The following is an 18,581-nucleotide window of genomic DNA, read 5'->3' on the forward strand; positions in this document are numbered from 1 at the left end:
ATGGGCAAGACACCAATTGTTGCCGCCACCTAAGAAATGAAACATAAAGATTTATTCAAGCTGGTTGCCTCAAGGACTATGTGGATAAAGAGAAAAAGCGAGAATAGAAAGAAGAGATTTTCCAACATACCAGTCCACGTAAGGTTAAACAACAAGATAAAGGCTCCCAAAGGAGGGAAATCACAGAAAGAAAGGAACCTCCAAAGAAAAGACCAGCCCATAGAACGTCCCTACTAAAGGGATAATCCATATGATAGCAAGAGGACCCACTAATGGAGATTTAGGATGAGCTAGACGCGCCCATGCATGAGCTGCTAGAACTATCATGGATATAGACGATAAAGCTCCAACAGGAGGACCAATGATCCTTTTCGGTCCTGCTGACACCCAGGGAGTACATCTGCCTCATAATGATGCACTTGTTATTTCTACTACAATAGCTAATTACACTTTTCAACGAATCTTTGTGGATTCAGGTAGCTTCGTGGACACTTCGTTATATGGTTGTGTACCTGCTGGGGCAAATTTCACTTCCTCTCTCCTTGGGGTCCGAGCCCGCTAGGAAGACGAGGATGGTTCGGTTCCTGGTCGTGGATATGCCATCAGCATACAACCTAATATTAGGACGACCTGCTATGAACACCTTCCAAGCTGTTGCTTCTACATATCATATGAAGTTGAAGTTCCCTGTTGGAGACAACATAGGAGAAGTCAAAGGCGACCAGTATACAACACAGAAGTGCTATGTAGAAGCAATAAAAAGCAGTAACAATAGAATGAAAGTGGACATGCCTAACAAAGAAAGCAATAGGAATTTAACCAAGCCGGAAGATTAGAGGGGTGTGGTCCCCGCTCGTGTCCAGCTAGCGGATGAGTTATTAAGCATTTAACTAGTACCAGGAGAACCGGATAAGACCACTAAAATATGTCCCGAATTGAGCCCTACACTAGCAGGACAACTAACCACTTTCTTATAACAGAGCACCGACATTTTCACTTGGATAACCAACGACCTTATAGGTATCGACACCAGCAAAACTGAACATAGCCTGAACATAAATCCAGCCTTCCCTTCGGTAAAGCTGAAGAAGAGGCATTTCGGACCAGAGGAGGAGAAAATCATACAAGAAGAGGCAAGTAAATTGTTATCAGCTAGACACATAAAGGAAATCTAAATCCCAGAGTGGTTGTCCAACGTCGTGCTAGTACCTAAATAGGTAACAAATGGCGTATGTATATTGACTTTCGAGATATGAACAAAGCATGTCCTAAAGATTTCTACCCACCCCTTAGTATACACGAGCTAGTGGATTCCACCTCTGGTCATGAACTATTGAGCTTAATGGATGCCTCGCAGGGTTATCATCAAATAATGTTGAATCCCGATGATCATAAGTGAGTTAGCTTCATCACATCAGGAGAGACCTATTGTAATATTGTTATACCTTTTGAACTTAAAAATGTAGGAGCTACATATCAGCGCCTCGTAGACCACATGTTCCAAGAACAGCTAAGCCGCAATATGAAAGTATACGTCGATGACATGCTGGTAAAGACCCGATAGATGAACCAACACCTTGCTGATTTAGCTGAGACATTTGACACGTTGAGGAAGTATCACATGAAGCTCAATCCAGCCAAGTGCACCTTCGGAGTAAGAAGTGGCAAATTCTTAGGATACATGGTTACATAGAGGGGGATAGAAGTTAACCCCGAGAAAATCTGAGCTATAAAAGAAATGAAATCCCCCACTAATCTTAATGAGGTATAGAGATTAGCAGGACACATAGCAACTCTTAGCAGGTTCATTTTAGATCGGCAGAACGAAGCTTGCCATTCTTTATAGCCCTAAGGAAAACAAAAGACTTTGTCTGGGATGAGGAATGTTAACAGACATTTCAAGATTTGAAAGGGTACATAGCACAACTGCCCTTGCTTACCAAACTGACACCAGGCGAGATCTTATACCAATATTTGGCATCAAGCCCGCAGGCAGTTAGTTTCATGCTCATTAAAGAAGAAGGAGGACACAAAAAATCTATCTATTATGTGAGCAAGGTATGACATGTGGGATGAATAATGGTAACTTGAGGTAGAAAAATTAGCTTTTTCATTATAACAACACGCAAATTACTATCTTATTTTTTATCATATTTTATTTGTGTGCGCACTAATGCCTCATTGCAAGCTATCTTAGGCAAAGTAGAAACTTCAGGGAGAATGATAAAATGGGCCATCTAGTTTAGTGAATATGATATTTCTTACCAGCCCAGATCCGCTATCAAATCACAAGCTTTGGCCAAAAATTTATGAACGAAGCCACACTTACTGAAAAAGATGAAGGTAACTGGTTACTACATGTAGATGGCTCCTCCATACTTGCTGGTAACAGAGTTGGAGTGGTGCTCACAAGCTCGAAATGGCATGAATTAGAATACGCTCTACGATTCAACTTTAGATCTTTGAACAACGAGGCCGAATGTGAAGCTCTCATTGCAGGTATTAGGATGACTTTAAGATGCAAGAGCCAGAAACCTAATCGCCTACTCTGATTCCCAACTGGTGACTGAGCAAGTAGAAGGCGAATACGAAGTTAAAGAGGAAAATATGAAGGAATACCTCCAGGAGATAGGTGAACTCACTAGTCGGTTGAAGAGTTTCCAACTCTATCAAATTCGTCGGATAGAAAATGTCACAGCTGATTATCTAGCTCAATTAGCCAGCTCCCTGGTTGATTGTAACACTCACAATATCACTCTAAGGATCCTCTTAAAAAATTCTCTAAAAAAATGATATTGCTACATTACAGGTTGGGATAGATCGGAGGAAACCCCTCTTGGACTACCTCATAGAAGGTATCCTTCCTGCTGATAAAATGGAAGCAGTCCGCTTAAAAATCAAGGCATCTAGGTTTGCGCTACTTAATGGCACCTTGTATAAACGTAGGTTTTCTCAACCTTTTCTCCGATGTCTGTAAATGGAGGGAGGGGAAAATGTATTGTAGGAAGAAACATGAAGGCTCTTGTGGATCCCACGTGGGTGGTATGGCCTTGGTCAACAAAATTTTACGAGCAGGGTATTTCTAGCCAACCCTCAAGAAAGATGGGATAAACTACGCGAAAAAGTGAGATCAATGTCAATGGCATGCCTCTCTCATTCATGTTCCAGCTGAACCCCTTAGAACATTATCAACACCTTGTCCGTTCTCTCGGTGGGGGATAGATATAGTTGGACCCTTCCTAGCTGCAGTAGGATAGTGTAAATTCCACCTTGTGGTAGTAGAATATTTCAGCAAATGGGTGGAGGCCGAACCTTTAGCCCGAATAACGGAAAACGAAGTGATAAAATTCTTATGGAAAATATCATCTGCAGGTATGGTTTACCTCATGTTATTATTCTAACAACGGTTGTCAATTTCAGGGTTGGAAAACCGAAGATTGGTGTGCCGAGCAAGGCATTCAACAATGCTTCACATTCATTGCTTCCGCCCGAGCCAACGGCAAGTCGAAGTCATCAATTGAATCCTGGTTGAAGGGATCAAAACAAAGCTAACACAAGCAAGTGGACAGTGGGTAGATGCGTTACCACGAGTGTTTTGGCCAAATAGAACTACTCCCCATTCTACCATTGGGGAAACTTTTTCCAATCTGGTGTATGGATCAGAAGTAGTCATCCCATCAGAAGCAGAGCTGGAGACTTTCAGAATCCAACATTATGAGCAGGAGAATAATGACAATTTGTTGCGAGCTAGTTTGTATCTGATAGACGAAGTATGAGAAGATGCTTGTACCCGCATAGAAAGGTATAAGCAGAGGGTGGTCAATGCTCAAGTACGGAGTGAAAGAATCGATATGGCCCGGGAACGCGACGGAAGCGTGAAATAAAAAATTATTTAAAATGGTTCAAAGGGTGTTTCTTTTAAAATTTTCGGGTGTTCGGTGCTTGTCAAAAACATAATAATCAAAATATAAACATGCTAGACAAGTGGCTAGAGGATGAAACAAAAACATGGAAACAAAAATGAAACTTTACCTTTTATTTCGATAGTCGAACAGCAATGTGCGTTGTTCCCTTTACGTTATCCCGTTCACTTTTGGATCTAAATTAGAATCCCTCTAATTTGTCCACACCACACTAAGAAAGAGACATAATTCTTTTTCTATTGCTAGATAGAACAAAGAATAAGAAGGAAAAAACAACTCCAAACTAACACTATTGATTAGTGCTTTTGAAATGTTTTATGTTCTAAATTGAATCCAATTCAATATAGAACAAAAAGGAGAACATTTTTGGAGAGAAAATGAAGCAAAATTTTGTGGCTAAGGTTGTGGTTACACATGATATGTGTGTACTTTTGTATATTACATACAATTGAATTCAAAATTCAATAACTACCAAATTTGCCTCCAAGACAACCTATATACACACATGCATATAACCTTCAACCATGATGAAATAACCACTCCATTATCTTCATCATGGTGAGGAGTTTCAACTCATTTTTAACTTGCTCCAACCATCCTCAAATGGGCTTGGACTTCAAATATGCACCGGGCTCGATTTAATCAAATTAAATCAAGCCCAACGAAAGTCCATTGGACAATTATTAATTATATTAATTTTAGCCCAACTAAGTCTGAAGAACACTTGCCCCCCCCCCCCCCCCCCGTCTTACCGCGGCTACTGACACGAAGTTAGTCGGAGCTTCTTCCTCGAGTCTTGTCATGATCGCGCACTCGATGAAAGAGCTTTACAAGCGACATTGCCCATCTTCACTCACGCAATATTGCTGGATCGTGCTTTCCCCCGTTGTCCAAGATTCCCCATTAACTAGCACAACTATCATATTTATGCAATTTAAAAAAATTGTAAAAACTTATCCATTTAGTCCACAAAAAAATACATAAATTTTTTTAAAATAAAAAAAATTATAATTCATAAGTAAATTTTAGTTAGGTCATCATAGCATATGGATGAAAATATAATAAAAACTACAGAATTAAATTAAGTATTTATAATTTTTTAAATAAAGTCACTCAAATTTGTGTTTGTACTTTTATGGTCCATTTTACCCCTTGCCAGAGTTTGCACCTTCACTAATATCAAAGGTAAAGGTACTGTGAGTATGGAAAGAAAGGTACCCCATAAAAGGACTTTGGGTAGACTCCTTGTTCACTGTCACTCTACTCTCTCTATCTTCTCGCTCTTAATTTCTCTCGCTAGAAGTGCGAAAGCAGTTAAAATGTGTACTCCTTAAAGAATTCCAAATAAAGATCGCGAAAAATTTGAATAAAAGGTTGGGAAATTTCTGAGAGACTAAAATGGTTTCGGCGAAGGGTAAGGAGAAGGTAATTGACGGCTCTGGAAAGGGGAAGAGGAAGTTGAGTAGCGGCGGCGACGATGACAAGACAGGGCGGAAGCGGAAGAACCGCGGCGTGCTTCAGTTCTTCGAGGACGCGGCGTACCAGGTGGACGAGGACGAAGATTCCAGCGACGATTCCATGTTCGATGATGGTAATGGATTGACGAAAATAGTCCCAAATAAAAGAGAGATGAAATGATTCTGTTTCTGGGTTGTGTTTCGGTAGTGCATTTGCTTGTTTCCGAGTTGTTGTGGGATTTTTTTGTTAAGGTTGGGCGTTTTTTCCGACATTATTTGCGTTTAGGGTTTTTATGTTTTTAAGTTTGGCGTTATGGTAAACTGTTTGAACATTTTCTGGGATAAATTGAAGTTTTAGGTTATTTGATTTTTGCATGAGGATTTGCGTTATCCATTTTGCTATTGTTTGACCGTTTTTCTTCGAAGACGCGGTGGACCAAGTGGACGAAGACGAAGATCCAGCGATGATTAGACGGCGGCAATCGGTTGACGAAACAATCTCAAGTAAAGGAGATGTGAAATGATTCTGTTTTCTGGGTTTGTGTTTTGGTTCTGCATTTGAATGTTTCCGTGTTCTGGGATTTGTGGTGGGTTGGGTATTTTTTCTTGATACTATGTGCCTTTAGGGTTTATATGTTTTTTAAGTTTGGGTTAAATGGTAAAATGATTGAAATAAGAATGGAATTGTCTTGGGATAAATTGAGATTTTAGATTGTTTGATCTTTGCATGAGGGTTTGTGTGTCCATTTTGCTAGTTGTTTGACCTTTTTTCTCTGCCCCTGCTGGTGTTTATGGAAAATGCTGTGGAGTGGAGGAGTTTTTGGTCGATTGTGAGTGGGGTTAGATGTGAGTTATTTTTATATGTGGATGATGTTGTATTTGAGTTGGAGGTATCTTCCATTGCATTTTGAAGATGGCTTTACTACTTTCTGAACCTTTATGCTACCTATGGTTCAATGAGAGGAGAGCAAAGGGGAAATGAAAGGGAAAGGATGATGGAAATTTGTGTTAGATGGAGGAAGTATATTACCTCTCGTTCAACTTACTTGTCTAAGGGAAGTAAATTCTCAAATTGTTCTCTATGTCTGATGTGATGAAAATAAAGTCGTATTAAATTTTTAAGTTTTATCAATGAGCTCATTTCTCTATTGTGTGCTAGAATGAACAGGTTGTTATTAAATAGTTTCAAAACACTTTTACGGAATTATAAACTAAACTTGAAATTTCTTAAGCATAGCAGATAAAAGCTGAAATGAGCAATATTGTGTTTCTGGATGATGCAGTAAATAAGAATTCTTCTAGCAAAAAGGAACTAAAAATGAAAATTTTTAAGTGGGATAAGGGAGATAGGAAAGTGTGGATATAGATATAATAAGCTACAACTGGAGAAAAATTGTGGCTCTAGAGAATGAATTAAATAAAAACTAAAATGAGGATTTTTTTGCCTTTTATTAGCGTTGTACTGCAACTTTCCCGCCTAGACCATGAACCCTCCATTATCAGAAGGTAGTATGTGTTCCAACTCTTCCTACATTCTAAAGACATCCATATTCCACATGATATTACAGTAAGGAACAGTTGATCTTTTATCTTCAGTGATAGGAATTCCTTTGCCTGAGGAAATCCTACCACTCAAGATAAGCGATCAACTTATTCTATGTAATCTCTTTTCTTATTGCTAGTGATTGTTATGTACAGGATCTAGACTTTCTTACAATTTATGAAGCCTTTTTGCTTCTGTTCATTTCTGTTTTTGTCATGCTAGTTTGTTTTCAAGCTTCTCTACTTCTGGACGTGGTTGATTTAGTATTGTACTGCTGGAATGAATTTGTCAGTGGCGTTTACCTTAACTATGTTTTATAAAGTCAACAGAGACGTCTTAGAACGCAGAAAATATGTTATGCAGCCCCAGATTGCGGTCAATTTGCTTCTTTATATAGCAAATTACTTAAAAGATGTGATGTGCATTCCTGACCTGATATTGTATTTAGTGTTGTATAGAAAAGTCTAAATGTTTTCTTCTCATCGTGCATTTTACTTTTTATGAGGGGCAGATATCTAATTTTCTATATCGATAACTAAACTCTTTTTCCTAAACCTTGAAACAGATTTTTTTGAAGATGAAATCGGCTCCGAGCACGAAGTCAATAATGAACAAGGAAAAGTCCCTGACCTTCCTTTTATTCCCAAAGAGGAGGAGATGAGTGAGGAAGAGCTTGAGAGAATGTTTGAAGAGAGATACAAACCTGGAGCTGGTTTTGTTACGTATGCAGAAGATGGTTACGAGCACAAGAAATCTGTTGACAGAGGCATATATGTGCCCTCTGCCAAGGATTCAAAAATCTGGAAAGTCAAATGCATGGTAGATATTGTAAACTTTGGGTGTTAAATGAAGTAAAATTTTCTGAATTTGATTACTGTGTACATGAGTACTTTTGTCGTTCAGTTTCATGCTAAACTTGTCTTCCTAGGTTGGACGTGAGAGGTACTCGGCTTTCTGTCTCATGCAAAAATATGTGGACTTGGAATATTTGGGAACTAAGCTGCAGATAATATCTGCATGTGCACTTGATCATGTAAAGGGTTTCATCATTATTGAAGCTGAGAAGCAAAATGATATCTATGAGGTGCTCTTCTTGCTCTTGTTCTAGTATCTTATATTACTTGGGGGGTTGAGATGTTGTTCAACTTGATCTTTTTCTTAATCCTAGTTCCTTGTCACATGCCTGTGCAGTACATACATCTATATGCATGTATCTTTATTCTGTGTATAGTGTATACACACACACACATGTGTAGCCACTTGTATGATTGAGCTTATAATGTCTGATGCCCTTCTGAATTCTGAAAATACAGGCATGCAAAGGGCTTTCCACCATATATTCAAGTAGAGTGGCAGCTGTTCCAAGTAATGAAATCTCTCGTTTACTATCAATCAGGAGCAAGTCAAGTGGTATATCTGAGGGCATGTGGGTCCGTGTGAAGAATGGGAAGTACAAAGGTGATCTTGCACAGGTACGATGTTGTTCCTCTGTTTACTAGTTGATTTCTCTTGGCTAATATCTTGGTACATGTATTTGAGATTGCAATTGTTATCTCTAAGTAAATTTTATCTGATAAGTTTGTGCATTCCGATGCTGCTTATAGGTTGTAGCAGTTAATGATGTCCGGAAGAAAGTCACTGTGAAATTGGTTCCAAGGATAGATTTGAAAGCAATGGCTGACAAATTTGTAAGAATATTTTTTCCGTATTACATTTGTGCATGGAGGTGTTCTGTCTTTTTAACCTCAATCTGTTTGGATACACATGTTTATGTGTCTATACATGCATATATGTTTATGTTGGGAATTGAAGTGTCATGATTAGTCCATATCCTGACTAAATTCTACTGATTCCCCAGTACATTGATAGTTTTCTGGATGTTAATGAACAGAATTTTTCTTGGTCTATCCAATCTCTTTAATTTTCCTGAAGCCTGTTCTGCCTTTTCCTTAATTTTTAGTTGAGTTCACCAGAAACGAATGGTGGATATGCACCAATATCAATGAGTTACTGTTCATTCTCTGATGGCCAATCCATAACTCCGTTTGTCATCTCTTACCTCTGTTTTCCTTTGGTTGAAACAAAAGAGCCCTTAGTTCAATCTAGAAACCAATAATACTCAGTTTTATGATTTGAATAAGCTGCTAGTTGCTCTCTGTAATATGATATTTGAACATACTCCACTGTTTTCCTAACTTAAATTTCTTGTATAAATATTCTTCTTGTAATCTTTTTGTTTTCCCTTTTTTCTTTGGTGGGGACAGGGGGTCAAGGGGTTTGGTAACCAACTTACTTCTTGTCTTTATTGTGCAGTTACCCTGATTCCTTGTTGTCATAGGGAATAATGTATTATCTCATTAAACCACTTAAGTCAATTCTGATTCTTGAGACTGTGATGTGACTATAATAAAGGTCTATGTTGTCATGTGTGCCTGTGTATGTATAGGGTGGAGGAGTTAGTACTAAGAGGAATGCCATCCCTGCACAGAGACTGATCAGCTCTAGCGAGCTTGAGTAATTTTCTGTACACCCATTCTTTGCATTCCATTTCATTGTTTTCCTGGTTTATATTATTTGTTTTATGGTACACATTCAGGGAGTTCCGTCCTCTTATCCAATTTCGCCGAGACCGTGAAACTAACCAAATGTTTGAGATTCTTGATGGGATGATGCTGAAGGATGGTTATTTGTACAAAAAAGTATCCATTGACTCCTTGAGCTTGTGGGGTGTAATGCCTACTGAAGATGAACTCTTGAAGTTTGAGCCTTCAAAGAAGGATGAATCTACTGATGTTCATTGGCTTTCCCAACTTTTTGGTGAAAAAAAGAAAAAGGAAGTTGAAACTGTTAAGCAGGATAAAGGGAATGGGAAATCAGAGGGCTCCTCTAGTGCTAGCGCGGGGAATAATTTTGAAGTGCATGATCTAGTATTTTTCGGGTATGTCTAGTTGCCTATCCTGTTGTGCTGTGGGTTCGAACAACTGCCTCTGTTGACATGCTTAAACTCCAAATTTTTGTGGCAGTCGAAAGGATTTTGGTGTTGTTATTGGTTCAGAGAAGGATGATAGTGTCAAGGTGTGAACATCATATGAATCATTAATCAATGTTTATCATGAGCTCTCTCTCTCTCTCTCTTGCCTTTTGTGTTTTTTTTTATGAGATCTTTCTTGTTTCAGGTCATGAAAGAAGGCACAGAAGGACCATCAGTGGTTACTGTTAAACAAAATGAACTGAAAAGTGCATCTTTTGATAAGAAATTGTTCACGGTGTTGGATCAGCACTCAAATACCTTATCAGTCAATGACCATGTCCGGGTTATGGATGGTCCACTGAAGGTTTAGTTGCATTTTCTAGTTAGAACCTCCAGATGTTTCTATTTGTATGAGTTCTATCATCTATGAAGCTTACATGGGATTGTATATTAAATAACTTGCAGGAAAGACAAGGAATTGTTAAAAAAATCTACAAAGGGATACTGTTTTTATGTGATGAAAGCGAACAGGAGAATAATGGTTATATATGCGTCAAAGCCCAACTGTGCGAGAAAGTCAATCTTACTGGTGATGCATCCAATGAGAAGGTTTGCATATACACAGTGGCGAAATGTGATTTCTGTCTGCTTATACTTGACTTTTCTTACAGTCTTTTATTTATCTCACTTATATTTTCTTTCCTTAATTTATTTTTAGTGTGGTGAGCCAGGGCCATCGGGTTTTGCAGATTTATCGTCATCGCCAAAATCACCTTTATCTCCTGACAAGTCTTGGAAAGAGAGGGATAATAAAAGCAACTGTATGTTTTAACATAACCTATGCATATTGCTTTAGGCTTCTTTGAGGTTGTAATTTCTTCTACTCTTTACGGTGGCTCTTATCCTCTTAACAATGCAGTTACACATGACGATAATGGGATGTTCTCTGTTGGCCAGTCATTAAGAATCTGTGTTGGCCCCTTAAAGGGTTACCTTTGTCGAGTGTTGGCTGTTCGTCGTTCTGATGTCACTGTGAAGCTGGATTCTCAGCAGAAGATTCTTACTGGTATGCTGCTGAAAACTCAGTTCTTGTTAGCGACGTATGGCACAATTCTTTAGCTTAAAACTATCTCTTGTACATCTGTAGTGAAATCTGAGCATTTGTCTGAAGTTCGTGGAAAGAATGCTTTCGCTCAGAGGTACTTAATGTATCACTATTCACTTCAAATAATTTCCTGTTTTGCTCTAGTGGTTATGGTTTTTGATACTTTCTGAATATTAATTTCTGTTTTGATGCTCTGCAGTGAGGAATCTGGGTCTGTAAAACCATTTGATTTTCTTGGATCACAGGATGGTGCAAGAGGTAGGAATCCATTTTATGGTCTTAAATCGCTTCTACACTTGCTTATCCTTTTCTTTACCTGTCAAATTATCTTCTTCATTTTTGCCGTTTTCCACCTTTTTGTCCATTGGAATAAACTACCTACATGTTTTAGACTGGATGGATGGGGCAGTATTGTCAACAGAGGGTGATAAATGGAATGCAGGTGTATCTACAGAAAGGTAGATTGCGCAACTGATGCCTATTTTTTATTTCTGATTTTTATGTTATATCTATGCATATCTTGTTTTGGACGTGCATATCTTGTTTCTCAAAATTGTGTTTCAGAAAGCTTGTAATCGTTTTATTCTTTAATTTAGAATCTTGGGTATATCTTGCCGTTTCAGCTTTGCTTAAGATTGTGACCTATTCTCTTTAAGCTGAAGATTTTTCAGTGATTTGATTCACTTTATGGTTATATTATGGTTAGGACTGAGCATAGGCTTTGACACAAAGTACTCTGTTATCAGCATCAATCATTGTATAGAGTAATACTTGTGTTGAATAGGAGGGTACATGTTCTCACATCTACGTGTACAAGAAATAAGTGACCTACATTCTACCAGAAAACTTCTAGGAAAAGGTCTATGCAGATATGTTTTCGATTTTGTTGAGAAATGTCTAAGTGGAGTTAATGGATGGGGAAAATGAAGAGCCAGGCTATTGTCATAACTGTGGAACTTATAGAGGATAAGCTTTTTGGACCATCATGGATGCAACTAAGTTAGAAATGATTTTATGTGCATTTTATTAAATTTGCGCAGGAAACTTCTGAAAGGTTTGCCTTTGTGGTTGTTATCGGTTTTCTGAATGGCCTACAATGTCCATATGTGCATTACACAAGCTCCTGCAACGATCTAATCACGACAGCATTTCTTTGCAGGACTTCTTGGTCTTCGTTTCCTTCATCAAGCTTCTCGGTTAGATAGAGTATCTGTATTTTGCTATTATATGGAGTATCCATTTGATTGAGTATATTGATTAGCTTTGCATTTTTTCAGCTTCCAAAGGAATCTGATTCTGGTGATCCTGTGGATGATGATGCTAAGAAAGGTATTTGTTTAATGTCTATGGTCAAGTTAATTGCTAGTTTTGGTTCAATCAATTTTATATAAAATGCTAATAAGAACTGGTCGTCCAGTAGAAGCACCTCAATTTCTCTACGGGAATGATTACAGAAGATTGACAATTTTTTTGTGCATGGGAGCTTAGTAAATGCGGGACATTTTCTAGATAACAAAAACTACTTTGAACTTTGGTAGTTATTGCTGTTTTTTCCCTTGCCTTTTCCATTGGTGAGTTGTATAATACCACAATTCCAAATATAACGAAAAGAAAATTCTAAAATGTTTCTGTTACACTGAAAAAGTTCATTTGTTTGCCTAACTCCAAATGGTGTCTATGTGAGCCCATGCACTTGCCCTATGCACTAGTTCATTATGTTCAGGGCTGGTGTCCCTTCAACGTCCTTAAGGTAGTGTTTTTTATTTTTCATCCTCTCAGAAGTTGTGTAACTTGTGTTTTGAGCTTAAGGTTGCTTCCTTCACTCTGCATCCTAGTCGAAGTTGCCAAATGTGCTTAATGTGAGTCCGGTTTGTGAATTAGATTCTTTTAACTCACTCTGCGTATAATCCAGGAGCAGGAGATTCTTCTTGGCAAATAAAAGCGACTCCAGATCAGAATTCATCATGGGGTGCAGCTGCAGCCAGCCAAAATATGGTTTCTGAGATTGGGCAACTTAGTGGCTGGGGAACCAGTGATGGATGGGGCAAACCAATTGAGACTCAACAGAACAATTCTGGTGATACACAAAAAGATGATTCTTGGGGCAGAGCTGCTGAAAAGTGGAGTGCTGGTGGTGATACTTCTGGAAGCAAAGCAGCCTGGGGCCAATCTGGAGTGTCATCAGGGAAACAGACTGGTGGTTGGGCTAATGCAGGTGGAGATCTTGATCAACCGGAAGCAAGCACCTGGAAGAATGACTCTGTTGCATCAAGTAAATCAAAAGGAGGCACCTGGCAGGGCACTGCTGTTGCGGACCAAACTCAGAGGGAAAACTGGGGTAACAAGAAAAATGATGGCGGTTCAGAAGGTTGGGGAAAGCGTGTGACTACTTGGGGCAAAGGAACGGAGTCCCAATTAAAAGGCACTGATGAGAATGAAAGTGGGAAATGGGGTAATGCAGGTGGTGCCTTGTCTCAAGTGGATGTGGAAGCAGGTGGCTGGACAAAGTCTGCTGATACGCATGATAGTCAGACTAAAAACTGGGATGCTAAAAGTGCCGGTCAAGATGCAACTGGTAGTGGCCAGACTGACAGTTGGAGTAAACTAAAGTCTGTGGAAGCTGACTGTGGACCTTCATGGAAGAAGCAGGATGGTAAATCTTGGGGGAAACCGGATGGTGGATCATCTTGGGGAGGTGAGTCATCATGGAATACATCAGCTTGTAAGTCTGCTTGGGGTAAACAACCTGATGCGGGTGGAGATGACAAGCTGAAAGGTTGGAAGGATCAGAATGACCATTCTGGGAACACTGATGGCCCAGGGGGGGATCAAGGATTTGGTGGCTGGAAGAAAGGTGGGATGGGAAACAGAGATAATGTATACCAAGAAGTGGGTTGGGGTAGGTCTAGACCATTTGATTCAGGCCGTGGTTCGGGCGGGAGAAGAGGAAGAGGAGAGGGCCGAGGAGGAAGGGGTCATTATGGTAAGGGAAGATCTTTTGATCAGGGGCAATCAACTAGTTGGAACAAGGAAGATCAGTATAGCGGTCCAGGTGATGCTAGGAAAAATTCAAGTTGGGGTAGTGATCAAGCAGGTGGTTGGGGCGATTCTATGGCCAATGAGGGTGGCAAGAAAAATGATGCTTGGGGTAAAGCAAATGCTTCTGGCAAGGAAGAGAAATCGACATGGAACCAAGGATGTGATGCGAATAAAGATGATGATACAGGGCATGGTTGGGGTAATGCAAATCCTAACTGGGGTAGTAAGTCTGGTGGTTGGAACATTTCGAAAGGTGCAGACAGTAGCAATTCATCTGGTTGGGGTAAATCATCAACTACAAATGAACAAGCTAGTGCAGGTAGTAATGGCCAGGATAGTTGGGACAAGGAAAAGAAGTCAAATGAAGGTAATAAGTCTTCCTGGAATGCTGCAACCACTTCCTTGGATGGGAACCAATCGTCTGATTGGAGCAAAGGAGGCAACTGGGGCAGTTTGAAAGCTTCTGAGGAGGAAAGTAAGTCTGGTGGTTGGAACACTTCGAAAGGCGCGAACAGTAGCAATTCATCTGGTTGGGGTAAATCAACTGCAAATGAACAAGCTGGTGCAGCTAGTAATAATAGCCAGGATAGTTGGGACAAAGAAAAGAAGCTAAATGAAGATAACAAGTCTTCCTGGAATGCTGCAACCACTTCCTTGGATGGGAACCAGTCTGATTGGAGCAAAGGAGGCAACTGGGGCAAGTCTAAAGCTTCTGAGGACAGTGGTTGGAATCAGATTTCTGCAGGCAGTGGAAAAGATGGGCTTGGTAGTTCGTGGAAGGATGAAAAGAATGTTAATGGTGGTTCATCAACAGGATGGGGTCAGAGTAATTGGTTGAAAAGTGAAACTGGAGGGAATCAGGACTCTACTTGGAGTAACAAAAGCAATTGGAACTTGGGAAAGGGTTTTGGTGAGAACAGCAATCAAAATGACACTTCTAGTGATGGTGGACGAGGTGGAAGCTGGAGAGGAGGCAGGGGAGGGAGAGGTGACCGTGGTGGCTTCCGAGGTAGGGGTGGGTCGGATCGTGGTGGTTTTGGAGGTAGAGGTGGCTCTGGCAGGGGCCATTTTGGAGGTAGAGGAGGATCTGACAGGGGAGGGTTTGGTGGTAGTGGTGGATCTGAAAGGGAGGGATTTCGTGGTAGGGGTGGTTTTAGAGGCAGAGGACGTGGCGATTGGAATAACAGAGGTGATGATTCAAATGTGGATAAATCCTATAGCTGGAATAAAGGTTCAAACAATGATGCTGAGGGATGGAAAAGTTCTGGCAGTTGGGGTGGTTGGAACCAGAGAGACAGTGAGAACAATCTGCATCAGAGTTGGAGTGCTCAAAAAGGTGATGCATCCCAGGGGGGCAGTTGGAACCGGGGAGCCAATGACAACAATCAGCATCAGGGTTGGAGCTCAAGTTGGAATCAACCAAAAGGGGATGCATCCAGTTCAGTGAATGCCCGGGCTGGAGGGTGGAGCACATCGAATGATTCTAACAAAGATGCTGGTCAAAGAGACACTGGAGCCAGTGGTTGGGGATCATCTATTAGTTCTGCAACGGAAGTATCAACTGGTTGGAAAAAACCAGAAATAGGTGGCTGCAATTACAAGTCTGACTGGAACCATGGAACTGCTTCGAACAACCCTGGGAATCAAAATACATCTGGTCCTACAGAAATGGGGAAATCAAAAGAATCTTGTAAAGTTGAAGGAACTGCTGATGCGTGGGAGAAACCAGCAGCAAGCCCCTGCGAAGCTGCCCCAGGAAATAGGAACATATCTGAGAACTGGAAGAAATCAGAAAATCCTGATGGTCTGCAGGCTAGTGCGTCTAGTAAGGATGAAGGACCTTCTGATTCATGGGCTAAGGCTGCAACAAGCTCCTGGGGTGATGGAAGCGGCAAAGCAGGGTGGTGAGAACTTCTAGAGGTAATTATTAATGCCTGTAAGTTATGCTCTTTTTTGCTTTTCATTTTTAGCTTAAAATATGCTGTTTGCTGATCTTTGGACTTCAGCTGGTCCCCTTCTGAATCACATATTTACAATGGTGTGCGACTATTCACAACACCTCCTTTATGCGGAATTTCTTATTTAAAGAAATTGATCTGACATCCCTTCTAATTGAAGAAATAAATTTGAAGTAGTCAGAAGCATATAATGCATCTGGGTCCTAAAAACAGGTTGAGTTTTCTTTGTCTTCATTGTAATTAATAGTTCTTTGTTCAGCTTCTTATATTTGGTTTCTCAAAGTAGTGTTAGGGCCGTGAATTGGTCGGTCAAGTATTTATATTCCTCATTCCTGTATGTTGTAAACGAGTGTTTAGAATTTTAAATATTCAGTTTTGTGGTTAGATTCAGCAAGTTTACATTGTACTGCATGTTGAACTCTTTAAGGTGTTAATTGCCAATTGAGTTTTCTGGGAAATTTTTTTGGAGAAGGAAGTTAGATCTAAATCATTTGGTGGTCAGCAGTATCCACTTCCTGAAGCACCTCAAACCCGATACCAGCAATGTATTGATTGCTTTCTTGCTGTTCAAATTTATGTACACACACGCACACATGCACACACACACACACACACACATATATATATCCTAATATTGTATTCTTCACTCAAGAGGATAATACCAAAATGCCAATTGTTCTTGGTTTCTATTTGTATTATGCTTTTCTGAATGCAGTCATATTTGCTAGTTACTTTTCATCTATTGTTCTGCATGGGATGTTCTTATCTAGCACATGCACACATGTTCCTTAAAAGTGCTGTTTTCTGTTGACATATTTATTGTTTTATAAATAATAATATTTGCTATTTACTTTTCTTATCCTAATATTGTATTCTTCACTCAAGAGGATAATACCAAAATGCCAATTGTTCTTGGTTTCTATTTGTATTATGCTTTTCTGAATGCAGTCATATTTGCTAGTTACTTTTCATCTATTGTTCTGCATGGGATGTTCTTCTCTAGCATATGCACACATGTTCCTCAAAAGTGCTGTTTTCTGTTGACATATTTATTGTTTTATATCTACAATTTGAGTCATCGTTGACTTGGTGAAGTCATCTTGAGTTTGCCGTTTATCTTGAGAATGTCCGGTGGTTGAGTTGGAGCTAAAAATTTATGAATGACGCGTTGTGTTTCCATTTTGCTGCAGCTGTTGATTCTGGCTGAGTGGTGAATATATATCATTGCAGGCTCGTGGAAAATACTGCTGCACCGCCCACTTTTAATAGATTAGTTTTTGCGTGTTGGAATTGACAAACTTAAGTTTACTTGAGCCTTTGAAGAATTTGAACTAAAACAAGAAATCTCATGATGATGGTAACAGGGAAAATTCAGCGAGGTTTTTTGGTTGGTGATATGAACCCTGTTGTTAGGAAGGCTAAACGTTTATGTGACATGTTATCTTATGCTTGCTATCTGCATCTGCATGGTTTTTTTACTGGTTCTTAGCTGCTTATTTCCTGATTCTTGGAATGGGCCAAATGTGACTTGTTTGAGTAGATCATTTCATGTTGTGATTTTCTATAATTTTGAATTAATTAATGTTATCAATTATTTAAACTAAGCGGTGCTCCACTAAGTGAAAAATATTATTATTACTAGGAAGCATAATTACTTCAAATATGTTTCTTATGTAGTACAAATAAATAGAACAAATTTATAATAATTTAGGATATTTATTTATAGATGAAATATGCCGGCGGCTTTATAATTTCGATTTCTATTTCGATATTTATATGGTCAAAGGTTGTGAGTTTGTGGCTATGTCTTGTGACTTTGAATTATTCATGTATTTAATTGTATATTAGATCTATATATATAAATAATGATCCTTAGTTATTGGTTATTGAGAATTAATTTTAAAAAAAAGATGTCCAAATACACTTTTTATCATGTTTAAGGGTAAACTAGAATGGATTTCTCTAAAATTTGTTGTAATTATAATTATTATTTTGGATCTCATTTACTTTGATTTATAAGTCTATATAAGAAAATTGATATAGGTTAATATAGTGTTTATTTTGTTGTATGGAGGGTCGGTATAAAATTAAAGTCTTGTATTATTGTTATACTTAAATAATTAATACCATCTTGGGAGGTGGCATATAATTAGTCCCAATGTTGTATCAAATGTGAATGACCTTTGTACCTTTTTAAATTTGATTTATTATTATTATTATTATTATTATTATTATTTTGTTTATTAAATTTTGTAAACAAGGACTGGAAGGTAATTTTTTCTATCAAAAGCATTGGATACATATCAATAAATACTTGATTAATCATATAGTGTTTTTTGTTTATCATTCATTTAGTACAATTCTCGAAGTAAACGAGACATTGCTGTTTTAAAAAATTATAAGATAATAATGATTGTCTAATAAATATTTTTTGTGAGGATAATTATCAGATGATATTTATAATTTTTTAAATAATGAGAAGGTATTTGTAACGACCGCAAATTGTAATTTTATCTTATATTTTTTAATTAATAAAAAGGCTTTTGGGTTATTTCAAATTACGTATTAGCCCATTCATTTGTGTG

General features: G+C 38.8%; 1 protein-coding gene across 3 annotated transcripts; it reads left to right on the top strand.

Moving 5' to 3' along the window:
- The first annotated feature begins 5,123 nt into the window (after window positions 1–5,123).
- KTF1 (kow domain-containing transcription factor 1) lies at window positions 5,124–17,474 on the top strand. 3 transcript variants are annotated; one of them, XM_011096202.3, is made up of 19 exons: window positions 5,124–5,514; window positions 7,489–7,742; window positions 7,852–8,007; window positions 8,237–8,395; window positions 8,528–8,611; window positions 9,370–9,437; window positions 9,520–9,861; window positions 9,947–9,998; window positions 10,100–10,258; window positions 10,360–10,503; window positions 10,613–10,715; window positions 10,814–10,960; window positions 11,042–11,093; window positions 11,199–11,257; window positions 11,391–11,457; window positions 12,159–12,195; window positions 12,277–12,328; window positions 12,912–15,974; window positions 17,187–17,474. In XM_011096202.3, the coding sequence occupies exons 1-18, from the start codon at window positions 5,322–5,324 to the stop codon at window positions 15,944–15,946; spliced, it is 5,163 nt and encodes a 1,720-aa protein (XP_011094504.1). In that variant the 5' UTR covers window positions 5,124–5,321; the 3' UTR covers window positions 15,947–15,974; window positions 17,187–17,474. The 3 variants fall into 3 exon arrangements, with proteins under 3 accessions (XP_011094504.1, XP_011094503.1, XP_088735454.1); XM_011096201.3 differs by having other exon boundaries at window positions 12,912–15,958; XM_088879328.1 differs by lacking the exon at window positions 5,124–5,514 and adding an exon at window positions 5,541–5,884 and having other exon boundaries at window positions 12,912–15,958.
- The last annotated feature ends 1,107 nt before the right edge of the window (window positions 17,475–18,581 follow it).

The sequence above is a fragment of the Sesamum indicum genome, linkage group LG4 (genome assembly GCF_026168435.1).
Source record: "Sesamum indicum cultivar Baizhima isolate 11 linkage group LG4, ASM2616843v1, whole genome shotgun sequence".
NCBI classification, from domain to species: Eukaryota; Viridiplantae; Streptophyta; class Magnoliopsida; order Lamiales; family Pedaliaceae; genus Sesamum; species Sesamum indicum.